Source organism: Sus scrofa, chromosome 15 (assembly GCF_054392235.1).
Source record: "Sus scrofa isolate SSC_HxYL_T2T_F1_AM1 chromosome 15, Sscrofa_HxYL_maternal_Yorkshire_Landrace_v2.0, whole genome shotgun sequence".
In the NCBI taxonomy this organism is placed as follows: domain Eukaryota; kingdom Metazoa; phylum Chordata; class Mammalia; order Artiodactyla; family Suidae; genus Sus; species Sus scrofa.
This window is the reverse complement of record NC_139397.1, coordinates 52,426,936-52,454,438: the sequence shown is the minus strand read 5'-3', so window position 1 is coordinate 52,454,438 and position 27,503 is coordinate 52,426,936. Positions and strand designations below refer to the sequence as shown.

General features: G+C 36.2%; 1 protein-coding gene across 2 annotated transcripts in view; it reads left to right on the top strand.

Moving 5' to 3' along the window:
* GPM6A (glycoprotein M6A) overlaps positions 1 to 24,904 on the top strand; it is a 294,595-nt gene extending 269,691 nt beyond the window's left edge. For both annotated transcript variants that reach the window (XM_021075300.2, XM_021075299.2), the window contains exons 4-7: positions 10,694 to 10,847; positions 17,038 to 17,114; positions 17,642 to 17,707; positions 22,810 to 24,904. In XM_021075300.2, the coding sequence (XP_020930959.1) occupies positions 10,694 to 10,847; positions 17,038 to 17,114; positions 17,642 to 17,707; positions 22,810 to 22,962 (450 nt within the window). In that variant the 3' untranslated portion in view covers positions 22,963 to 24,904. The remainder of the gene's footprint in view (positions 1 to 10,693; positions 10,848 to 17,037; positions 17,115 to 17,641; positions 17,708 to 22,809) is intronic.
* The last annotated feature ends 2,599 nt before the right edge of the window (positions 24,905 to 27,503 follow it).

Here is a 27,503-nt window from a genome sequence, read left to right as displayed (position 1 = left end):
CTCATTCTTTTCAAATTTTGAGCATAAAATTTGACAAAAAATTTCAGTTAGCCGTGTCAGATGACATTTACAAAAAATGGGGAAATCTGTCTCAAAAAGTAATCTTCTGGTGTTAGATTTTTTTTAATAATGATTTTTATTTTTTCCATTATACCTGGTTTACAGTGTTCTGTCGATTTTCTACTGCACAGCAAGGTGACCCGGTCACACATACATGTATATATTCTTTTTTCTCACATTATCATGCTCCATCACAAGTGACCAGACATAGTTCCCAGTGCTCTACAGCAGGATCCCATTGCTTATCCATTCCAAAGGCGATAGGTTACTTTACCCCAAATCTCCAGTCCATCCCACTCCCTCCCCTCCCCCTTTGGCAACCACAAGTCTGTTCTCCACATCCATGATTTTCATTTCTGTGGAAAGGTTCATTTGTGCCATATATTAGATTCCAGATATAAGTGATATCATATGGTATTTGTCTTGCTATTTCTGACTTACTTCACTTAGTATGAGAGTCTCTAGTTCCATCATGTTGCTGCAAATGGCATTATGTCATTCTTTTTTATGGCTGAGTAGTATTCCATTGTGTATATATACCCCATCTTCTTAATCCATTCACCTTTCGTGGACATTTATGTTTTTTCCATGTCTTGGCTATTTTCAATTAATCTTTGACAAAGGAGGCAAGAATATAAAATGGGAAAAAGAGTCTTCAGCAAGTGGTGCTGGGAAAACTGGACAGCTGCATGTGAATCAATGAAACTGGAACACACCTTCACACCATGCACAAAAATAAACTCAAAATGGCTGAAAGACTTAAATGTAAGACAAGACACCATCAAACTCCTAGAAGAGAACATAGGAAAACATTCTCTGATATCAACCTTACAAATGTCTTCTCAGGTCAGTCTCCCAAAGCAACAGAAATAAAAGCAAAAATAAACCAATGGGACCTAATCAAACTGACAAGCTTTTGCACAGCAAAGAAAGCCATTTAAAAAAAAAAAAGACAACTTACAGAATGGGAGAACATAGTTTCAAATGATGCAACTGATAAGGGATTAATCTCTAAAATATAGAAACAACCTATACAGCTCAACAGCAAAAAAGCAAACAACCCAATTGAAAAATGGAGAAAAGACCTAAGTAGACATTTCTCCAAAGAAGATATACAGATGGCTAACAAGCACATGAAAAAATGCTCAACATCCCTGATTATTAGAGAATTGCAAGTCAAAACTACTAGGAGGTACCACCTCACACCTGTCGGAATGGCCATCATTAATAAGTCCACAAATAACAAATGCTGGAGAGAGTGTGGAGAAAAGGGAACCCTCTTGCACTGTTGGTGGGAATGTAAATTGGTACAACTACTATGGAAAACAGAATGGAGGTACCTTAGAAAACTATTCATAGAACTACCATATGACCCAGCAATCCCACTCTTGGGTATATATCTAGTATTAGATTTTTTTTAATTCAAGAGACTAAAAGCTGCTGGAGGTTTTTAAAAAATAGAAAAAAAGTTTAAATCCTGCCGATTCTTCTCAGATCACCATAAGCCATAATTGGAACTCAAGCCAAAGTAAAAATAACTTCTCAAAATATTGAGCTAAGTTTTTATTTTGTTTTGTGTTCATTTTTGTTCTTTTGATTATTTAAGTCATGAAATATAGTCTTCGGCTAAAACTTTCTTTTTTTAATTTGTATTTTCAGTGGCATTTTAATTCCCACAAGACTTCTCTATACATTATATCATCTTAGTGTATAATTTCATAACATTTATAACTCCTTATATTTTTAAAATCCTAATGTATTTTTTTCAAAAATAAACTTTTAATTTTACAGTATTTTATATTTACAGAAAGGTTAAGATATTACAGAGAGTTTCCATATATATAAACTGTTTTCCCTATTATTAACATCTTATATTAGCATGGTACATTTGTCACAATTAATGAACCAATACAGAAACATATTACTAAGTAAAGCCAATCCTTTATTCAGATTTCCTTAGTTTTTGCCAAATCAAGTGTTCTTTTTCTGTTCCAGTATCTCACTCAGGGGCTACCTATACTGTGTTACAATTTTGTCATTTTTCCTTAGGCTACTCTAATCTGTGACATTTTCTAAGACTTTTCTTATTTTATGATGACCTTGAAAGTTTTAAGGAGGAGGAGTTAGGCATTTTGTAGAATGTACTTCAATTGAAATTTGTCTGATATTTTTTTCATTATTAGAGTGGGGTTTGGAACTTTGGGGGGAAGACTACAGAGATAAAGTACCTTTCCCATCACATCATATCACATATATCTAAAGTACTAATATTGGAAAAGAAAGCTGAAGACATGAAGAAACACATTCTCTTATCCATGTTTTCCTAAACAAAATAGTTCTATTAGAAGTAATCACATTAATAGTTTCCTGGTAGCCTAGAAGTTAAGGATTTGGCATTGTCACTGCTGTGGCTTCGGTCCCTGCTGTGGCATGGGTTTGACCCCTGCCCCAGGAACTTCTGCATGCTAAAGTCTCAGCCAAAAAAAAAAAAAAAAAGCATGTTAAAATACTTTTTATTGTAAGTAAACTGTGCATAACAGGATAATACTCTATAGACCTCTGTTTATTCTTACTACAGAATACTCAAAACTCTCAGTTTCTGATTTGATATTAAATTAAACCTTAAAATTTGATGTCTACTGAAAATTTCTAAGGAAATATCTCCATAACTATAGAATTTTCAATTTATACTTATCAAAATACTCTAGTTTAAGTGAAATCATTTGCAGGTATAGATTTTTTGATCAAATGGTATAATAAAGAAATTCATCCTAAGGATAGATAATGTCCTCAAATTCATAGATTTTATGAATCCCATTGTAACATCTTAAATACATTCCCTTGCAGTAACTGATGCTACTGGGAGTCACCTGGAGTTTATGTGTTCAGGTGATGCTGTGAATAGAAATACAATTTTTTTTAATTTGTTCAGCTAACTTTAATGTGCAAAATATTCCATATGTTTAATAGTTATAATTTAAATAGACTGCTAGATAACAACCATGGATTACAAACAGTCCTTAAAAATATTGGTTGGTTAATAGATCCCTCTTTTTTCCAATGATGAGCTTTATGCCCGCTATACTGGGAATAATCTCAACTCAAAAGATACTTATTTTCATATTTTCTCTCAGGAAAAAAAAGAACAAGAGCTATGTATTTTCTGACTTTGTCTTTAAATCAGTAACATTTTACAAAACATAACAAGCTTCACCACATTTTTGAGACTCAACTTCTTTGTCTCTTTTTCTCATTTTGAAATTAACTACTATAATTTATGTTTTTAAATTACTTTATGGAGAAACTAAGTATAATAAGGATATAAAAATTAAAAGTTCACTGAGGATTGACTAGGCCTAGTATTATTATATTGGGATCCTTGGTCAAAGGACACTTCTCAGAAATTTACAATGTAATTTATAGTAAAATAGCATTCACTAAGAGGAAGTTTCCTCTACAGTAATAGTTGCTGGAAAAGATGCCAGCGATACTTTTATCTTTAATATAACTTGATTTTTTTTTAAATTCTGCTTTAACCTGAAAAAGTAAGATCTATGTAAACACAGACATGCTGAGTATATCAATGAACATGGGTAACTTACAGTGTTTGTAGAGCGTGATTAACATCTGTGATAGGGCTATTGACTGGTATATACCCAAGGCCTTGTACAGTACACATTGCTGACACATAGGAAATTTAGATTATTAATGAATTAATGAGCAAGAGACTCTTGACCTGGAACTTGGAGGATAGAAAGAAGTTCTATTTGCATCCAGGGTGCAAATTAGAATGAAATACTTGGAGCACTTCAGCATCCAGGTGTTAGGTAAGGCAGCTGCAAACTTGTGATGGATCCTGTGTTATATTCTGAATTATCTTCATTTGATTTGTTGAGTGAATGAGACTGATACAAGGTAATAAAGAAGAAAGCATAACGAGTATATATATATATATATATATGTTTTTTTTTTTTGTCTTTTTGCCATTTCTTGGGCCACTCCTGTGGCATATGGAGGTTCCCAGGCTAGGGGTCCAATCGGAGCTGTAGCTGCCAGCCTATGCCAGAGCCACAGCAACGCAGGATCCGAGCCGTGTCTGCAACCTACACCACAGCTCACGGCAAGGCCGGATCCTTAACCCACTGAGCAAGGGCAGGGACCGAACCCGCAACCTCATGGTTCCCAGTCGGATTCGTTAACCACTGCGCCATGACAGGAACTCCGTGAGTATATTTTTAAATAGATTTTATTTTTAGAGCAATTTTAGGTTCACAGGAAAACTGAGCAGAAAGTATAGAAATCTCTTCTATCCTTGGCCCCAACATATATACAGCTTCCCTCACTGTCACAATTCTGCACCAGATAGTACATTTGCTACAATTAATGAACCTACTTTGAAACATGATAATCACGCAAAGTATGTGGTTAACCGTCACTTTCCCTCTTGGTGTTGCACATTCTATTGGTTTGGGCACATGTATAATGATGTGTATATGCCATTATAACATCATATAGAATAGTTTTACTGCCCTAAAAATCCTCTATGTTCCACCTATTCATCCTTCCTTCTCCTGCAACCCCTGGAAACCACTGATCCTTTTACTGTCTCCATAGTTTTGCCTTTCCAGAATTTCATGTAGTTAGAGTCATATACTACAGTCTTTTCAGACTGGATTCTTTCTCTTAGGAATATGCATTTAAGGTTCCTCCAGGTTTTTCCATGGTTTAATTGCTTGCTTATTTTAGTGCTGAATAATATCCCATTGTCTGGATATAGGACAGTTATCTCTCCATTCCCCCACTGAAGGATATCTTAGTTGCTTCTGAGTCTCAGCAATTATGGATAAAACAGCTATAAACATAGCAAACAGTTTTTTAAAGAAAGTTTCTGATCACTACTTGTGCTAAGGTAGTTTGGGGCCATAATGTTGACAATGATGATGATTGCATGTTTTCAAGTAATTTGCATAATAACATAAGTAATTTTTTCTGCAGTAAACTGTATACTTCTCAGAGCCTGCTGAGTTCAGTATCGTTAATGCTCTTTCATTTCACATTCTTAGTGATGGTATATTCAGGTGTGCATTTGCCTTTCTTTGACTTGGTATTTTCTCGTCTTAAGAGCTATGGTTCTAAACCAAGGGTTGTTTCCCCACACCCCACCCCCAGGGGTGAGAAATTTGGAGCACTCATCCAGTATCTGTTGGGTAGAGACCAGTGATATTGTGGTGCACAAGGCAGTACCCATAACAAAGAATGTTCTCACCCCAAATTTCAATAGTGCCGAATTTGGGAAATCTTGATCTAGAAATTTGGCTCATGTCCAGGGCCTCACTCATCTGTGCATTTGGCTGTGGTGTTGACACTGGCAAGGATTTCTGGCAGATAATCCCAATTTTACTTTTTTTTTTTTTTCCATGTCAGGTGTGGTACCCTGAAGAGCCTAAGGATAAATATCAAAGAAGTTTTCACACCAGATGTACTCGTGAGAGCTTTATTGATTCCAGTAGAGAAGTAGTTTTTCACACTGGATGCCCTAGAATCGCCCACAGAGATATTGTAAATATGGATGGAATGGGCAAGGGCAAGGCCTGAGCATCTCTTTCTCAGATTTGCCGGATGATTCTTAGGTGTGACTGGGGGCAAACCACTATCAGAGGCTGTGTCCCCTTCAGCTCATGTCCACCCCCTGGGACTTCTCAAGGACAGAATCTCTAAGCCATTTCAGCCTTTGATGAAACCTAAAGCTGGTTCCTTTTGCTGTTCAAGCAGGGACATGATTCAACAGATAGATACTCTTCAATTCATTTCAAATAAGGAAATAACATTTAAAACATATTATTGTGAAATGAGGGGGCTCTCAGTTAAGATTTAGCTAAGTGTTTTTATATCGTGTGCCTTAAAACAATGAATAAGAAAGGAACCTTAGAGTCAGTGACCTAAATGGAACCCAACAGTATATATTTGGTTACAGAGAAATTTTGTATCTATCAGTACATCTGTTTTGCTCATTTCAGTAAAGTTTGGGTCTGCCTTATGCCTAACTTTGTTCATTATATCATAACATTCCATTCAATATGTGGCTGTTTTTTCAGTGTTTAGGTAATCTGTAGACTCAGAGACTCTTTGGAGTCAGAATCAACTGTCTCTTTTTCATTACTGCTGCTAACTTCTAAGATATTTTTACCTAGACTGGTGCACATCTGCTAATGTGGCCCCAGGAAGTCTATAGCTCAACAAAGTGTGATTTTGTTGGACATCAAGTCAAAGTTCAGGGGCGTTCAGATGAAAAACCAATTACTAGAATCCCTGGCTCAGCAGTTAACTTACCCAACTAGGATCCATGAGCATGCAGGTTCAACCTCTGGCCTTGCTTAAGGACCCTGCATTGCTGTGGCTGTGGTGTAGGCCAGCGGCTGTAGCTCTGACTTGACCCCTAGCCTAGGAACTTCCATATGCCTTGGGTGCGGCCCTAAAAAGACAAAAGACAAAAAAAAAAAAAAAAAGAAAAGAAAAACCAATTACTTTTTACAAGTTATTCCCCAGTTAATCACAAACGGTAATCTCAAAGCTACATCAAGGAGCAATCATCCATTTTTGCCTCTTCCAGAGATGGTAAAAACCTTGTTCCCTGGAGTTCTAGATTTCAGCCTCCCTACTCAGTTTCTAACAATGAATAGCATATCTGGGTTGAGATCAAAATAATAATTACATGTTTTTTTTTCTTTTAAGCCACTAAGAAATCATTCACAGCAATTTTGTTGAGTTAAAACACGTATTCACCCTCAACAAATGTATTTTGAGCAAAAAACCTAAACAAAACAAGAGATATTATAACAAGAAGTTGTTCATCGTGAAAGTCATTTGCATGTTCTGATGAAAGGGTACTCTAATGATGTGATAATGAGATTGTTGGGTATTAATTATGAAACTGGCACCCAATCCCTATCATTTAAAAGCAGTTTCTACCATATGAGATCAAAAAGTTAACTAATCTAAATGAAACCTAAGAAATTCTACTTCCACAAGACCCATCCTCCCTTCTTCCTACAAATTAGGGCCATGGCCACTAGAAATTAAAGTCCATTGTTGTTCAAGGCAATAAACACAAAATGCAACATAAACTGGTCACTTCTGTCCATACCTAACCTTTAGAAATGGAAAATAATTACCTTTTTCCTGAATCAAACAACTTCCTCTCTTAGGGTTTTTTATCTATTTATTTATTTTTGTCTTTTTAGGGCCGCATCTGCGGCATAAGGAGGTTCCCAGGCTAGGGGTCTAATCCGGGCTGTAGCTGCAGGCCTACGCCAGAGCCATAGCAATGTGGGATCCGAGCCGCATCTGAGACCTACACCACAGCTCATGATGCCAGATCCTTAACCCAGGGATCGAACCTGCAACCTCATGGTTCCTAGTCGGATTCGTTAATCACTGAGCCACGACGGGAACTCCAGGTTTATTTTAAAAGTTTTGTTCTGGACCTTGTTTACTGTTCATTGATTTCATATATGAGCCCTGTTGGGGGAGGGGGGAGTCTGCTAACTTCCAGCTCATGTACGAGGAAGTGACTCTGAGCCTTCAGTGAGATGCCCAGTTCACTCACTTGTGACCCAGTCCTCTGACTTCAAGTTCAGGGTTATTGTATTTCTTCCAGTTTGGGCTTGTTTGTTTTCACAAACAGATACTGCAGAGTTAAGTTTCAGAAAGTGTTTCATCTGAATAGATGTTAAGAAAGACAAGAAAAAAGACTTTAAAAGCAGAAGAATTTTTCAAATTCTCAGAGATGGTTCTAATAAGAATAAGAGTATCTTAGGATACAGAGAAGAGATTGGTGGTAGCCACAGGCAGGTGGTAGGGGTAGGGAATGGAATGGATGGAGAGGGTCAAAAGCTACAAACTTCTAGTTGTAAAATAAATACATCCTGGATGTCATGTACAGGGTGGTGGTATAATTAATAAATACTGCATTGTATATTTGAAAGTTGCTGAGAAAGTAGATCTTAAAAATTCTCATCATCAGAAAAAAAAAACATTGGTGTTCCCACTGTAGCACAGCAGGTTAGGGATCTGGCATTGTTGCTATGGTGTAGCAGCTCAGCTTCAATCCCTGACCTGGGAACTTTCATGTGCCGAGGGTGTAGCCAAAAAACAAACAATAGATAAAAGAAAAATAAAAGAAAAAATATTTTTTCAACTATGTATGGCGACAGATGTTAACTAGGCTTATTGTGGTGACCATTTTGCAATATATACAAATATTAAATCTTATGAAACTGATATATACAAATATATACAAATATTGTATATATAACTAATATATACAAATATATACAAATATTGTGGTGACCATTTTGCAATATATACAAATATTAAATCTTACCTGAAACTAATATAATGTCATCTATCAATTATATCCCAACTTAAAAATAAAGGATAGCTTATTTATTCATTTAATGCTCAGACAACAAAATACATATCTATCACATTACTAGGAATGGAAAGCTAGAAATACACTTAGGATAATTATAAGGTGTTTTATTACACGTAGAGAATTTTTTCCTTTTCTTTCTATGGCCACACCAGTAGAGAATTTTTACCTAGTCACACTTGATCAATTTAAATAATTCTTCAATTTTAATAACAATCCAATTTTAAATGAAAACATGAAATAGGAAGAGAGAGTTTTAGCATGTTTAATTTGTATATTTTAGTGACTATGAACTGCTTCTCTCTGAAATGTAACTTGTTTGCAGTCCAAATCCAAAAGTCGAGTCTTGTAATCTTTAAACAAAACTTAGGCACTAGTAGTCATGAAAATATCTTCTCTCAGACAAGATTTACTCTATATTACTCAGCTTAATTACTGTTCTATAGGATTATAGCAAATATTGACAAGATTTACTCTATATTACTCAGCTTAATTACTGTTCTATAGGATTATAGCAAATAGGAGTCAGAAATGTGGTTTTGCCCCTTTCATTGACTTGTCAAGTAGCAACCCCAACATGGTTCTAAAGGTCCCTCGCCACTTTGGGTCTAAATCCATTGGATTGTTAGTCTACCGTGAGCAACACCTTCGAAGAAAGATATTGAAAAATCCCCTGGGATGGAAAGAACAACAAGATAAGATGTAGCCAGAATCATGCTGATCACTCCCGCGTGGATTCCTCATCCTGCCGGCCTCCAGCTGGGCCTGGAGTTGCCCAATCATGTTCATGTTCTCGGGTCTGCGAGTTAGCCTTGATATCTACACATCCAAATGGGGAAAAGGTTAATAAACAGGTCTTTTTCTTCCAAGGAGTTCCATTAACAAAATTTCTTCACTTCAAGGGTGGTTTCCAAACTTTCTAGAGCTTTTCTCCTTGAGGGGGAGAGGTAGCCTCTCTGAACAACTTTCCCAGGCTCAGGAACTGCTCATTCTTTTTATTTTCTCCAAATGTGAAATGAAACCTAATACCCTTATCCTGTATAGTCCTATCATTCAGGAAAAACATCCATGTAAGTGGTAGCTGTCGTAACCACAATAATACCATCTAGAATAAAAAAAGAGCTGTTATTTTTCCCTGTGTTTTTATGTGCCAGGTTCAAGGCTGAATGCTTTTCATCTCATTCCAGCCTCTCTATGATCATGCAGTGATTGTGTAGATTACAATTTTCTCTTACAGAGACAAGCATAAAGGCATAAAGAGCATCCTAGACTCAATCCAGCACAGAATTCTGTGCCTTTAATCGGTGTGCCATAAGGCCCCCTTTGTTGCTAAAGAAAAGTGACATTTAGGTTGGGGACACAGTAAGTGAAGGACATGACATGTCAGTGCTTGGTCAATCAATCGGTCACTCAAAAGTAAATTAACATGCCTGAAAGAAGACTTAAAGTTTACAGAAATCATTACAAAGGAGTAGAAATACATACTACTGTCATTATATATTAAAATGACTGGCAAACCATCATATTTAGAATGTTAAATGTAAACATGATTAAGCAGCTTAAATATTTATGATGAGAGAGCAATTGTGCCCATTTAGTTGTAATATAAATGTATTGGCAAAGTTTTAACTCACTTTGCAGAATCCCCTTTAAATTTATGAGGTAATGTTTTATCAAGTTTAAAACTGCGTGGTGAGATTTTTAAGGTAGATACATGAATGAAACAGGCGTTAAGATGGAGACGGGTTGGAGTTCCCGTTGTGGCTCAGTGGTAACAACCCCGACTAGAATCCATGAGGATGCAGGTTTGATCCCTGGCCTTGCTCAGTAGTTTAAGGATCTGGCCTTGCCTCGAGCTGTAGTGTAGATCGCAGATGCAGCTCAGGTCCCACATTGCTGTGGCTGTGGTGAAGGCCAGCAGCTGTAACTCCAATTTGACCCCTAGCCTGGGAACTTCCATGTGCTGCAGGTGCAGCCCTAAAAAGACTAAAAAAAAAAAAAAATGCAGATGGGTGATCTCTTCCCTTGTACATCATCAGAACCTCTGTGATGTGATTTTCCAGCAGATTTATTCACGTGGTCCATCTTTCAGCTTCCCAGGCTGCACAGTGCCTACTGAGGTTGGAATAATTAAAACCTTCTGTATTGAGCTCCTTCCCAGGAGATTATGTGTTTTCTGTCTGGACTTTCTCTCTGTTGCAGTTTATTATGCTGACCTACCTTTTCATGCTGGCCTGGCTGGGAGTCACCGCTTTCACCTCACTGCCTGTTTACATGTACTTCAACCTGTGGACCATCTGCCGAAATACTACCTTGGTGGAGGGAGCGAATCTTTGCCTGGACCTTCGACAGTTTGGTAGGTGGACCTCCAGCTGTAAAACAGCATCTCGTGCTGTTTCACCTAAATAACAGCCTCTAAAATATTGTTGTCACTTTGAAACCATCATCACTTCTTCTACCAGAAAGACAGATGTATCAGAGTATACACAGTTAAGCCAATCTTTTCAAACTGAAATAAGGAAGAATTTAAATGATTGGAAGTTGATCCCATGATGTCAACACACAAATGTGTAGATGTGAACAGGCTGTCAGGCTGTGTTTCCTGTTGTTGGCAAGTTACAGATATGATTTCTCTGTCCTGATTACTTTGCATTTTTCCCTGACTCAATGTGGTATTTGTATCCTATTTTAATTCTCCCATGATGAACTATATAATTTGTGAGGTCTGGTATGAAGATTGCCCTAAGAAATATGCATTTCATTGTCTTCTGAAATAGGACCAAAAAAACTTATCATTTCATACTAACAAAATCAAAAAATGTTAAATAAACCGATAGTTCTCTTTGGCTATTTTTATTAAGGGCTAAAACCTCATGTAATAGTAATAGTTTCCTATGTATATAGGGGCTTACAGTGTATAGATCCTATTCTAAATGGTTTATATAAGTTAACTTGTTTAATTGTCACAATAATCCTATATGCTGTGGACACTGTTATTACTTCTTTATAAATGTCAAAACTGAGGCACCAGGAAGTTCAGTTACCTGCCCAAGATTATGCAGCTGGTAGATTGAGCCAAGACTCAACCCCATTTAGCTCCCAGAATCTGTTCTTAGTTAGAAGTTAGCTGTCTCTCCTTTAAAACAAATACTGAGCTACAAATGTGGAAAGTTGAATCCAATCTCATGTAATCTGTCTGGAATTCTAGCCCATCATTTCTAAAACACATGGGGGCTACAGAATATATAAAAATATGCAAATTTCACCTGTTCAAATGGATTTTTTTTTCCACAGTGCAGCTATTAAAATCTTGTAGAATGTTGTAAATGTTTTTCTCTAATGGGGGTTCCCTCATGTTTTGGGAAAGTGAGAAACATTTCTGAAGATTGTATCTGCCAGCTAGTGTCTCTAATGTTATACTCTAGTTAGATTGTAAGGTACTGATGTAACTAGTCCATCACCAATTAGCTGTGTGTTCCAAATGTGTGGCCCACACACGCCCTAGCAGAAGAAGTCCCCAGCCTTCTTGTCTGACCCAAATGATCTGCTCTGTGCATGAGGTTTTTGGCAGGAAGGCAGTGAAGGAAATGTGGACAGCTTTCCCCTTGGGGAGGTTTCAACCTTGGAATCATGTCCCATGTAAGGAAAAGGAAGCCTTACGACCTGCTGCAGGAGGTCTCTGGAAAGTAGTTGCTTGGAAAGCCATGGCCCTGACTCCATAGCACTCACCCTCCATGATGGCTTCCTTTAATTCTGCAGATCTGAAAAATTAAAGTTGGAAAAGATGTGACTAGTCTCCCACAGAAGGTTGCCAGGCACCCAGTTAAGTTTGAATTTCAGATAAATGCGCAGTAGGTTTAGTCCAGTATGTCCCCAGATCTCATATGGAGTATATGTATGGTAAGTGTAAAGCATGACTCTGATTAAAGCTGCTCTTTGAACCTCAGCACTGTTTACAAGATAGTTATCAGGATTTATTCAAGTGTAGCTTATCTCTGTGACATGGAAGAAGAGGTACTTTTCAGGTGTCATATAACCCTTTACATCAGCTCTAAAGGCTTTCTGTGTGCTCTTCACACAGAATCTAGCCATTCTTTTGCCCTCCAGATGATAAGTCCTTAAGAAGAATCCTGAAATGCACATATTCAATCAAGTTATAAGCAGAGGGCATCAGAATAGAAAAGAACCGTTCCCCAAAATGTGGATTATGATGGGTACAGACATTTACTCATTTATTCTGAAAAGTAGTTGAATATGTAAGAACAGACTACAAAGAACGTTCCCCTCTTTTGCAAAGGTGTCCCTTTACCATCTAGATAAAGATCTTAGAAGACCAAGATCTTTAAACTGTATACTGGGAACTCTCACCTTGTAGTGGGTATTATGCCTTCTTTGTATTGTACCTCTCACTGTTCATTCCAAGGCATGGAATAAACATTTCAGACAGATCTAATGGAAGGCAGAGGCTGTATCCCTTCATACAGTGGAGGAATATAAAGATGATTTATCACATTAGGGTTTGCTATATTTGAAAATGAGTCATGAAATAATTTTACTTAAGTTTTAACTTAATGTTTTATAATTAACTGCTGCCCTTCAGTTATTTTGTGCAGTTGTTTAATGACATTGAATGTATTAGGTATTTATCTTAGTAAATTTGTTTCATAAAATATTAAAACTGGTCCCCACAATATCATATATATCCAGAATTTGAAACTGTGCTCCATTAAACCTTGGAAATTTGACAAAATTATCTCAGGGCCAACCATAGGGAGAAAGTGGATGGAACTTCTTTAAGCCTTTTGACCCAACTCTGCCTCATGTCCAGCACATCCACACATTTTAGAAGGAGCAGCTGGCTTTTTTTTTTTTTTTTTTTTTTTTTTTTTTGCCATTTCTTGGGCTGCTCCCGCGGCATATGGAGATTCCCAGGCTAGGGGTCGAATCGGAGCTGTAGCCACCGGCCTACGCCAGAGCCACAGCAACTCAGGATCCGAGCAACATCTGCAACCTACACCACAGGTCATGGCAACGCCGGATCCTTAACCCACTGAGCAAGGGCAGGGACCGAACCCGCAACCTCATGGTTCCTAGTTGGATTCGTTAACCACTGCGCCACGACGGGAACTCCGCAGCTGGCTTTTATCTGATTCCCATAGCTTTTCCCAGTAAACTTTCATTTCACTTATTCACAGTTTTCCCAATTAATACTTATTGAGCTCCAATTATATTAAGCATTGTTTAATTTTTAAAGAAAAAAAAATCCCCATAAAAAAAAAGTAAAATAAAGAGTTCCCACTGTGGTACAGTCGGATAAGGATCTCGTGTCTCTGAGGTGGTTTGGGTTTGATCCCCAGCCCAGGGCAGAGGTTTAAGGATCCAGCCTTGCTACAGCTGTGGTGTAGGTCACAGCTGTGCCTCAGGTTCGATCCCTGGCCTGGAAACTTCCATATGTTGTGGGTGTGGCCAAAAACGGTTAAAAAAAAAAAGTAAAATAAAACAAAGTTTGACAGACACATAGATCATCGACCTGACCCATCATGCTTTTTCTAGAGAAGGCAACATTGCCCCAGGAATATTGCATTATTTGCACAGGACAGAACAGAGGACAGATTTGAAACTAAATAAACAGCATTATAACTTTAATCCACTCTGTTCAAAAGGACACTTTGTGTTAGTGTAGAAACTAGATACATGCACTATTAGTAGGACATCTTGTGTGTTTAGCTATGTGTTGCTGCCAATTACTGAACTGTATTCTTTTCTTCTAAGTATTTCAAGAATTCATTTTGTAAAATCTTGGCTACAGTTTTCTCAACTCAGCCATGCCTCTGTATATATATACATACAGGTGAGGTTATATGTCAAAGGGGAATTAGGTTACAGATGGAATTAAGGGCACAAATAAACTGATCAAAAATTGTCCTGGATGATCCAAGTGGGCCCAATATAATCACATGGGTCCATAAAAGGGGAAGAGGCAGAGCCAAGACATGGAAGCAACTAAATGTCCATTGACTGAGGAATGGATAAAGAAGATGTGGTATGTATATACAATGGAATATTACTCAGCCATAAAAAGAATGAAATAATACTATTTTCAGCAATATGGATGGACTAGAGATTATCATACTAAGTGAAGTCAGAGAAAGACAAATATCATATGAGAGATATTACTTACACGTGGAGTCTAATTTAAAAATGATACAAATGAACACTTTGGAGTATTCTTAGCAGAAGGTAGATCCAGTGCAGAATTACTGCTGCAATACACTGCCTTGATCTTCACCCAACAATAGAGAGGCCAGATGGCTGAAGCAGAATAAACAAGTCCAGAGAAGAGATGGAGATGACATCTGAGAGTCCCTGGAACCTGTAGGCACAATGAGTGCATCACAGGACATGGCTGATTTAGAGGCATTTATTCTGAAAGAAGTAGAGAATACTTCCTGGTTTGGGCAGAAGGGAAGCAAGATTTGAATCCCATTATAGAAAAATGGCTCTGGCCGCCATGTGGGGAACAGACTATAGTGAGAGGAGAAGCAGGGCTGGCAGTGAGTGCTCTTACAGTCAGTCATCTGTGGGTGGTAGGGGAACTCAGACTGGGGTAGAAGCAAGGAAAGTGGGGAGAAGTACTCTGACTCTGGATGTACTTTGAAGACAGAGGCAACAGGATTTTCTGATAGATTAGATATGGGCTGGGGAGAAAGAGGATTCAAGAAGGAATTCAGTTTTTGATTCAGCTGGGAAAATGGATTAGCTATTGAAAAACACAGGAAAGCCAACCATAAGTGCTTGCTCAGGAGTGAGGCAGGCAGAAGATCACAAGTCCAGTTTTGGCCACGTTGATTTGCAGGTGCTTATTGGAAATCTCAATAGAGTTGTCAAGTAGGAAACTGGATGTCTGGCTCTTGATTCTGGGAGAGAGGGAGGGGTTTGGCTCTGTGGATCTAGGAGCCGCAATAATACTTAAAGGTGAAAGCTCTAAGACTTGATGAGAGCAGCAAAGCAGACAAATAACCATGGCCTGAACCCCTGGCAGCACCAGGGAAGGAGGTCCCAGTGAAGAGGAGGAACCTGACAGAAATAGTGGGAAGGAGGAGCTGGGGAGAGTGTGAAAGCAAGAACAGGAGTCGGTGGATTTTGGAACCCAAATGAAGACAGCATGAAGGAAGCAGGAATCACTAGCTGGCCAATGGATCACTGAGAAGTCATCTTCCATTTTTAACAATGTAGAGGGCACAGGTGATCTTTACAAGAACAATTCCCATGGAAGATTGGGGTGAAACTTGACTAGTAAGGGTTTAAGTAGAAATGGAAGAAGGGAAGGACAGGCTGAGCATAGGCAGCGCTTTCTAGAAGTTTTGCTGCCACCGTGAATATAGAAGTGGGCCGGAAAATGCATGTACAGCCAAGGTATTCCACGTGAATGAGTGAAGGCTGTAATAGGTCAGCATGGGGGAAAATGGCCTTTACTAAGAAGCTTTCTCACTAACAATGGTTTATTAGATGAATTTTATGGAGGTTCTTTTTTTTTAACCTCTCAGAGCTCTCCTAGCAAAAAAAAAGGAAAGGACACAGAGAAGGATTTCTGCATTCGATGTATTGCAAGTAGATTTTTCTAACTAAAATAATTGCACAAACTGTTGGCAGAGCAAGATAGTAGTGGCTCCATAGAGATGGAGAATTGATGGCACACCTCAGCTAAGAATATGTGAAGATATGCACATCTTAAAACTCAACAAAGAGCAGCAAGTGCAGGAGCTTAAGTATTAGTTTGCCCAGAACTTGTAAATTTTTCCTCTTGTGTATGCAAGTGTTTAACACTCCAGTACTTCTCCGGAAAAATCAGAGACCCACTTTAGGATGAACTGGATCACTTCTCTTCTTTAAAATGAGGTTTGCTGCAGTGTATCACCTAGGGCTTGTTAAAAATGCGATTCTCCTGGAAGACTTTCCCAGATTCTGATTTAACAGCCCTAGCTTGGGGTGATAATTCCCCAGGAGATTCTGATGTAGATGGTCCATAAACCAACTGGTGCAAGGGTAAATATGAGTGGAATTATAACTTCTTAGTTCCCCTTACTAATAGCACTGTTTTCAGCATTAGCCTATTGTTCCTTTGGGCAATATGCTTTTATAGACAGAGGCTTTGTACTAGCAGAATATTTTTAGATCCTGACTTCATCCTAGTCTGGGGCACAGTTATCAAAATAACTTCGATGCCTAAACCATTACATTAATGGACCAAACCGATGAATGAGCCCCAACTGAATCTGAAGATTCTGGTGGTTAGAGTCCATTGAATTCAAACTGAAAATGTTTTAAATAGCTCGAGGCCTAAATAGTCTTGATCTTCCATTCCATTCCATTGTTCTCTTCATAATTATGATCAAGCAATAAAAGCAGAGAAAGAATTTTTCCATTTCAGCATAGTTTTCATAAAATGAAACTTGCTTAGATATTATCAGCTAGAGTTTCTTTTTCTCTCTCTGGGATCTTGAGGTCATTTATAATGTTAAACTGTAATCTTCACCATTTTGCAGGGATCGTGACAATTGGAGAGGAAAAGAAAATTTGCACTGTGTCTGAGAATTTCCTGAGGATGTGTGAATCCACTGAGGTGAGTGTTTTTACAGTCTTTAATTTTGTCAGGGTCTTAGCTTCATTCCACTATTTGAATATAGAATCAAATCTGCACTGAATTTCCCCTTTTGCTTTCAGAGGCATGCTCACTGCAATGATGTTATGCAGGGTGACTAGAAAATAAAAATGAAGTATATGCTATGCCTATTTCAATAAAAATTATGATAATTTTTCTAGAAACTAGCACTTTACCAAAAGTTGAAAAATTATAAAGTTATATTTAAAAAGATACAACATAGGCTTCTGTAGTTATAACATTACTGGAAACCATCATTATTAATCATGATCTCATCTTTACAATGAAATTATATTAAAATGGTGCAGTTGCAAAGCTTTAAACAACTTGCAGGAGAAAAGATATTGCAATAATGTTTTTGGTTAAGTGATTTATCATAGGCACACTTCTGTTAAAGATGAAGACAGTTCTTATAAGCAGGCAGGCGACCTTATCTCTCTTCTATTGTAACCCTGATCCATGTTTTGATTCTGTGGTTTCCTTTGCAGCTGAACATGACCTTCCACTTGTTCATCGTGGCACTTGCAGGAGCTGGGGCAGCAGTCATTGCTATGGTAAGATCTCAGGCTCTGAGGCTTTGTTTTTCAACTTGCCCATATAGATGTTGATTTACCTCTCGTGTCTAATGTCTATACAAATCGTACTTATTTTAATATCAGTAAAAATGGGGGGAAGGAGAAGACTGGGCAAATAAATAAGTGAAAAACAAAGTTTAACCTAAAGAAAGATCATCATTACAATAGAGCAAATATTTGATAACCAGTTGAGGGTTTCAAACACTCCATAATATTGGTAACACTAACAAAAATAAGTAGGCTCACTGGCATTTTTAGATACTAGACTGCTCTTATAAAAAAATCACTTCTTTAGCATATACACACATGTATTGGTGGGATATTCAAGCTATGGAATCAATTCCTTGATGTACATTATCCTTTTATCGTCCTTAAGTAAGAACATAAAAAAGCCGTACCGAGTCACTTATTTTATTTATTTATTTATTTTATTTTTTGTCTTTTTGCCATTTCTTGGGCCGCTTCCACGGCATATGGAGGTTCCCAGGCTAGGGGTCTAATCGGAGCCATAGCCACCAGCCTACGCCAGAGCCACAGCAACGCGGGATCCAAGCCGCGTCTGCGACCTACACCACAGCTCAAGGCAATGCCAGATGGTTAACCCACTGAGCAAGAGCAAGGACAGAACCGGAAACCTCATGGTTCCTAGACGGATTCGTTAACCACTGCGCCACGACGGGAACTCCCCGAGTCACTTATTTTAAAGAATTAATTTATTTTTCGCCACATAAACCTCTGCAGTCTTATGTCATGTTTTCTGTGTCTACCTTTTTTTAAAAATGTTAAGTTAGGCTTTTACTGAGTTTTGAGGACCTTGTTTCTTCTTTGTAACTCACTGTGAACTCCAGTTTGTTCACTGAAATGCCAAATGGCAGCAATGAACACGTACTCTGAGCGTCAGAAAGAGCTTTTGCAGCCAAGGTCTTCAGTCCTTGTTTTTGTATGCTAGAATACAAGTAGTTTGGAATTCTAGAAGACGTTCAGTAACCTCATCAATGGTACCAGCCTATTCTATATGCAAAAAATGATTTATTAATTTGGATTTACTTCATTCCTTTATTTATGGTGCCAATACATGGGCCAATGTGTTGGTGAAAGGAATACTTTTTTAAAAAATGAGTGCTTTTCTTTTGTCAAAGACTTAAAATAGGAATGCCGAGACAATGCTGATGTGCTGGTGAGCCATTTCAGACCGGTTATTTTTAGTGACTCCATAAGCACTTTTGTATTAAGACTTGATGTTGCTTCGTTAAAAATGATTTTCAAAAATATCTAATAAAAGTGACTATGTCGGGGCCAAAGAGGATTTTCAGATGTTTTGTTAATTTAATATCGTGCTAATTGCTCAACATTTTAGATTCCGTGTATAAATCTCTGTGTAGGAATTTCACTTCAGGATATGAAATGCTTCATTAAATCATGCTGCCTGATTAATTGGGGGGGGTTACAATAAAATATAAACAAAGGCCTTATATTCTTAACATAAAATCAGTGCTAGAATATGCTCTAGGGAATCATCCAGATGTCTGGGAAGTGATGTTCCAAACCTCATGATCCCAAGCAGCACCCAGCCTAGCCTGGCTATGAAATAAAAGGAAACATCTATACATGTATGTCCACACAAACATTCCTGTGTGATGGATGAGTTTCAGGGACATGTATGTTCAGGCGACGTATACCTGTGTATAAGAGGCCCATCGAAATATTTTCTGAAAAGAGGCACATAATAAAGCATTTGTTTGCATTTGCAACATATATGTGTGTGTAAAATTCTGTGTAAAAACACATGCTGTCAGGAACATTAGTGAAAAATACCTGCCTAAACAAATAATGTTTCAGTGACTCTAAAAATGCTTACTCTGAAAAGATTACCTTATCAAAAGATTTTAGGATAATAGAAAGTTAGATGCTAGAATGTGTACATGTATGTGTAATTGGGTCGCCATGCTATACAGTAGAAAAAAAATTGTATAGGGGAAATAACTATTAAAAATAATAAAATGTACGCATTTAACAATAAATTTTTGAAGCCTTGAAAAAAAAAAAAGATACTTCAACTGACAAATTCCCAATAATGAAGTTTCACTTTAATACCATATACTATGTGAAAACAATGTTTCTGGCAAAAGTCTTAAAAATGCCTGTGCCTTTTGAGTTATATATGCTTACGGGCTTTAAGAATAGATATGACGATGCCAAGATTGGCTGGCTCTATCTAGAGGGTTTGTGAAAGTGTTTAAATTTCATCATTTACTATTTGTTTGCATGTTTCTGATTTTTAAGTATCAAACATGCATTGCTTTTATGAAATAAACGTTTTTTAAAATAAAAAAAGAAAGATGTTCTTAAGAAACTTAGCATAGGTTTAGCAATTGTTGTAAATAAATTTTATTTCAAACAGCAAGCATTTAGATGATTATTTGAAGTATTAAGCATCCTTTTAGATATCTAAAGCATAAATTCCTTAAGAAATAAGTAATATCTAAATACTGATTAATATCCCAAGTTTAGTTCTTAGGAGACAAGGACAATATAAGTACTGCTACTATTTCCAGTATTAATACAACTATCATAGTATTGACATAAGCTCATATTTCTTTATAACATACTTTGTTGAAAGCACCATCAAATATTTTACATACATGAATCCATTCAATAGTCACAAGTAGAACCTATCATTAACCTCATCACGATCTCATTCAACACTCACACTATGACTACCATCATTATTTCCATATTGGAGACCAAACAATTGAGATGAATTCTACTCCACCAAAATATTTCAACCATCATCTATAATTTAAGGCAAGGATTATAAGTGTTGGGACTAAAGTTAACATGTACTCTACTCCATTACTTTTATTATGTTAGGAAGTTCTATCTGCTGCCAAAACAATCAACTTGACATCACCAAATTCCAATGGTCAAGATTTACCTGCTGATTTACCTGACAGCTTGTGTTAACCTAAGGCCAGGTGAAATGTCTGAAGACCTATTGGGATGCACCAGTCTCTGAACTAGAGTAATATTGAAATTCTTTTCAGTATCTTATTCATAGAAACTTAATAATTTAGGGGTCATATTTTCTTAGACTTCATATAAAAATAAATTCATTCCAGCAGCAAATACTTTAAGTACCTACCACTTGATAAACACTCTGCACAGGAAACAACAAAATGTATTACAAGAATTTTGTTATGCCTTATTTGATCCACATATGTACAGTGATTAAGCTTTCATTACAAAATGCTGTGGATACAAGAATATAACTCATAGCTCTTGCTTCCTTGTGGCTTACAATTTCTAAGCTAAACAAAATGCAAAATTTCAGAGAAAACGAATCATTCCTAAAAATTCTTATTTGTATACTTATCAATATGTCTCTCTTTCCTATATCATTGTGTCAAAATTGTTTTGTTAATTTCTTTCTGCTGTCTGTTGACCTCCTTCACATGCTACAGTAGTCACCATTTAGAATTGACCTTGCATTCTATATGTCCATTAGCACTTTTCTAGAACCAGCCTACCTCCTGTCTTGACCAATCAAAATTTTAGTGTTCTTCAAAAACTAAAAATAGAACTACCATATCATCTGGCAACTCCACTCCTTGGTATATACCTGGAAAACAACAACAACAACAACAACAAAACAATAGCATCCCAGTTTTCATAGCAGCATTATTTACAATTGCCAAGACATGAAAGCAACCTAAGTGTCTAACAGATGAATGGGTAAAGATGTGGTGTGTGTATATATAAATATACAGTGGAATACTACTCAGTCATAAAAGAGAAGGAAATTTTACCATTTGCAACAACATGGATGGAGTTGGGGGGCATTGTGCTAAGTGAAATAAGTCAGACAGAAAAAGATAAATACTGTGTGATATCACTTACATGTGGAATCTAAAAAATAAAAAAAAACTAGTGAATATACCAAAAAAGAAGCAGACTCAGGTATAGAAAAAAAAAGCAGTGGTTACCAGTGGGAAGGGAGGAGGGGCAACATAGGGGTGGGGGATTAAGAAGTACAAACTATTAGGTATAAAATAAGCTACAAGGATATATTATATAACAGAGAATATAGCCAATATTTTATAGTACGTATAAATGGGATATAACCTTTAACAATTTTGGACCACTATACTGTATACCTGTAACTTATATAATATTGTACATCAACTATACTTCAACAAAAAATTTTGTGTTCTAATTTACTAAATTGTGGATAAAAAATATTGTCTACCCTTTAAATGCAGAGAAAATACATACCTAACAACTTAGTTTGTCTTTCCTAGTCATCTATCAAAATCCACCATTTGGAAAACTGCTTTCTCTCTCATATGGACTATGAAGGACAGAAAGAAAGAAAAACAAATAACTGAGCTCATTGCTGAGTTAATTCAGGTGAAATCAAGAGCTTCATTCCTTGAGTTATATTGTTACTCAAGGCAAGTCAGGAGCTTCCTTCTTGAACAGGGCACTATTCTAGCTATTATGAATGAATATAATACACAAAATCCATATGACACAGTGCTTGCTTTCTTGTAGTTTGCAATATAGAGGAAAGTGCAAAGTTCATTGTGTAGAAAATTAACTTGATAATTAAATCCACAGGTTATTGGGGGTTTCCGTGATCCCTCTTTCTCTTGCACAGTGAGCAATACATCAGCTCATTAATTCAAGTTGACTGGCCTCCAAACATATGTGAAGCTGTTTCCCATAATGGATTAGAAAACATAAATATATAATGTATAGTCTACAGTTTGGGTAAGTGAGGGCAGAAGGGCAGGAAACATCACATAAAGATTAAAAATATTGGACTAAGACTCTTGGATACATCAGCATTGAAAGAGAAGAAAGAGATGCTGAAAAAAGTGAGCTGAGATGATGTCATAGCAGAAGGAGTGAGGAAGGAATGTATTTTATTTATATTCTTCATATTACAACAGAAATCATTACATTTTATTAATGAACATATTCTATAGAAGTATATGATTTGAATATTTCTTTCCTGATAGGAAGGTGTAATGAAGACACAGAACAAAGCCCCAGTATAAATTATCTTTGTCTTTGATTAGGTCCACTACCTTATGGTTCTGTCTGCCAACTGGGCTTATGTGAAAGATGCCTGCCGGATGCAGAAGTATGAGGACATCAAGTCAAAGGAGGAGCAAGAGCTTCATGACATCCACTCTACTCGCTCCAAAGAGCGGCTCAATGCATACACATAAACACCTGCCCGTCCTTTCCACCATTCAGATGAATTGATGTTTAACTAAAGGCCATCCAACCATCCAACCTTTTGAAAAAGAAAATGAAAGTGCTCCTCATCAATGATATGGAGGGTGACTTATGAATCACCTGACTACAAATCTTTGCTGTTTAGCACTTAATTTCCTAATTTGTTAAATTGGTGTAATCAGATCTCTTCTACAAGCTCCTATCCAGCCTTTTTTCTTTTTTAAATTTCTCAAACTCATTTAATAATTCTGTAAGATCAAAGAGACTAACAGTGTCAGATGCAGAGATTTCTTTGATTTTTAACCATTCCATGTTATACATTACACCTTTTGCATTATTTCTTACGTTTTGAAAAGAAAAATAGCTTTTTATACTTTTTAATTTTGATTTCGGTAACTAGTTTAACTACAGGTAACCTTCAAAGGGATCATTGTACATTATGAATAGAACAGAAATGATATCATGATGACTCGAAATATGAAAAACTTGTCTGAAGATCAGTGGCCACATTGCTATAGGCCCTGATTAATGTTTTCATCAATCTAAGGTGCAATTTCTAAATTTGTAAGAGTAGGTCAAAAAAAAAGTGCTTCTTATCTTTGTTAACATTGTATTTTTTCTTGATGTACTTAAAAGGTATTTCTCTCTGATTACTCATGTTTATGTTTGAGCATGTAGAAACAGTGATGCTAATGCATGGCTAGTTACCTTTTTAAGATTGTGACACCAGGCTTACCTTTTAAAGTTTAGTATAGAGACAATTTTAAAGGAGATAACTACTGTGGACTACTGGCGAATGATCTCTTTGTGATATAAGCAGTGGCTGGATTGGAACTTTTGCTATGCTAATGTCGAATTACCTTTACAAAGGTGGTATATTAAAAATAAGCACACTAACCCTTCAGACATTGTTTTACCTACCTTAAAAATTTTTAATGGATTGCACCTCTGTAAACTATCCCTCAAATGTGTATGATATATTTGAAAAGGCTTCCATTAATATAATAGCTTTGCTTGCAGCCTTCCAATCTATGTTGGTTGACCTGTAGCATTTTTTAAAGAGTGGTCAGAGGCCACCATACAATGTGTCCTTTCAAAGCGTAGTGATATATTTGTGTTTTTATTTCAAGTAAGTCATTTTAACCAAATGTTCATTCGTATTCATTTATAAGACATACCTGTGTCAAAGGAATAAAAAAAAAAGCAATCAGTATTATTGGACCAAATTTGGTGTTTGTTTTAACTTTAACTCTTCCTTCGGTTACTTCTAATGCTACAAGAATGCTGTAAAGTGTCTTTTAAAACAATGTAGCCTGACAAGACATTTTTGTCAGTGTATAAAAACTAGGTAGTATTGTGCACTGATTTGACCATTGTGAAATCTTTTCTCAGTGTAAGTGCATTTCTAATAAAATTTATTGAGTGAAACAATCTTTGTACAACGACTAGTCATGCATCATCCATAATTTTACAAGTTCTTGTAGTAGGTGGGGGGGTATTACTAGGGTTATCTGTGGCATGATTATGCATTCTGTAGTATTATTTAATTAATTTGAGGTTTTGCTTCATTTTTTTACACTTAGATTATCTTACTGGTTCAACATTCTCCTGATATATGCAGTATTACAGATATTCAGCAAAAGTATTAATGGGCTTCTTTAAATTCTATATTATAGTGTTTTGGTTCTGTGTCTTAACAGTTTGTGATGATTTTTAAAACTGTCTTTTAAACTTATGTAATGATGTTGATGTTTTTGGCTTTTTTTTTCTGGTATTAGAGTTTGTATTTTCACAAAGAGTGCTTTGTAGCAGGCATTACAATTAATCTGTTTTGTACATAAATGTGCCAACAGCTTGATGGTGGCGTTTTTGAAATGTAGAACAAAGTGCTTGCAAAATGTAATAAATACACTTGTGTACTTTGTGTACTTATTATTAGTTTCTGCAGTGTTTTTTTGTTTTTTTTTTCTTTCCTGTTTTGTTTATCCCTCCTTCCTCTGTGTGTGCATTCTTTCCAATGCAGTAGATGCTATTTCTTTAGGATGCTTATTGCCTCAGTTGAGCTGACCTAACACTTCAATAGTCCATGAAAATTCTGTGCACGGTCTACAGTCTGGAAAGGCTGGGGGATGGGGAGACGGTGGAGTGGAGTTTGTGGACATCATTTCATTTAGCAAATGATAACGACTCCCAATTTATGCTATTTCCTTGCCTAATGTTTATTGTTCTGTGTTTTCTTTAGCACTTCATAAACTAACAGAGAAACAAAAAAAGACTAATGCAATTCAGAAAGAAAAAGTGATTTCTTGGTCTGCTACAAAATATCAAGGTGAGAGCAACGAAATGAAAAAATATTTATTTTCCAGACTTTTTGTTTGTTTTGGATATAATTTCTTCAAGTCAAACCAGAAATAGTGGCAGATAGTAAAACATAAAAAAGATATTTTTAAAAATCTTAATTTTCATAAGGGCTAAGGAATTGTATCAGTCGTCAGTTATTTATGTATTACAGTAAATGACAACTTGGAAATTCTGTAGCCTTAGATTACTAATATCTACAATAATTAATTATAAGTAGATCTGAGGAAAATGTCTTATGTTTTATAAAGCCACTTTTAAGACAATAAGAAAATTATCCCCTATCCAAATCTTATGAAATTATAATTCCTATTCTTTCTGGTGTTTATGAAATGCTTAGCATAGCAACAATATAATAAAGAACTATATGTTCAAGAATGCCAACAAGAACAAAAATTTCACAATACATGCTTTTCAAAAAACTGATCATTATAAAATAATTATAATCTTTAAAAACGTAAAAGTCCATTTGACTTCATAAAAATATACATTTGTCTTTAAAATGAGTAATTTCCTTTTGGGAATTCTTTTCCCCTTAACTTTATTGGGTTATAATTGACATATAATCCTTTGGGGAATTGTAAAGCTAATGTTGAGACTAAGGAAATTACTCACTTTGAGATTAAATGTGTGTTGGCCATCTGTGACTTCGGTGTAGTCATTTTAGTTCTTCATGTTAAAATTTAGGCATAGCACAATCTAATTTTGTCACTCAGAGATCAAGTGACAAAATTACCTTTTGTCTTATTAGTCTTATTTTTGCTTTTTAGACAAAACAAATAGTCATTTTAAAGTAAATTTTATCTAAGTTACCTGATAACTAAAATACACTGAACATGATAAAATTTGAATTGAACTATCATACCTTGAAGAAACCCTCTACTGCATTTTCTGCAAGGTTTTTATTTTTATTTTTAATTTTTAAAAAATGTTTGTTTTTTCTATTATAGTTGATTTACAATGTTCTGTCAATTTCTGTTGTACAGCAAAGTGACCCAGTCATATATATATATATATATATATATATATATTCTCTGTCATATTATCCTCCATCATGTTCCATCACAAGTGACTAGATATAGTTCCCTGTGCTATACAGCAGGACCTCATTGCTTATCCATTCTAAATGCAATAGTTTGCATTTACTAACCCCAAATTCCTAGTCCATCCCACTCCTTCCTCTCCCCCTCCCCCTTGGAAACCACAAGTCTGTTCTCCAGGTCCATGAATTTGTTTCTTTTCTGTAGCTTTGTTCATTTGTGATGTATATTAGATCCCAGATATAAGTGATATCATATGATATTTGTCTTTCTCTTTTTGACTTACTTCATTTAGTATGAGTCTCTAGTTCCATCCTTGTTGATGCAGATGGCATTATTTTGTTCTTTTTTATGGATGAGTAATATTCCATCAAGGTTTTTAGATAACAGATCATTTGAAGTTAGTGCAGACATGTGTGACATGCTGCTGGCTCAAATGTAAACATATTTCTGTTCGATTAAATGAGCCTGGGACTTTCAGTTTCTTCTCTCAAAAGTGAATTTCACCTGTTTGATCATTTCAGATTCTTTTGCCCTTTTCTATAAAAATCCATCTTATTTGGAAACTGAAAACAACTTAGAAAATAAGTTGTATTATTTAATTCATTAATAAGTGAATTAGTGAAATAAATAAAATATTAAATGAAATAATATTAAAATGAAACAATTTTTTTTCTGGACTATTTCTAACTTGCGGAAACTCTTATAAGAGGAAATATCAAACAAAATAAAACAAATAAGCAGACAATGGTGGAACAAAAAATAGGAAAGAGAAGAGATTCAAGCAATTCTGCTGTTATTCTTAGAAAGGAGCACTATTAATATATTGCATAGGGCATAATTTTAAAAAGAAAGTCAAAAGTACAAAAATTAGGCCAAGAGGAGGTCCTGTTGTGGCTCAGCAGTAACGAACCTGACTAGTATTCATGAAGACATGGATTTGATCCCTGGCCTTGCTCAGTGGGTTAAGGATCTGGCACTGCCATTAGCTGTGGTGTATGTTGCAGCTTAGGCTGACAGCTGTAGCTCTGATTCAACCCCTAGGCAGGGAACTTCCATATGACATGGGTGTGGCCCTAAAAAGACCAAAAAAAAAAAAAAAAAAAAAAAAATAGAGCAAGAAATAACAGCCT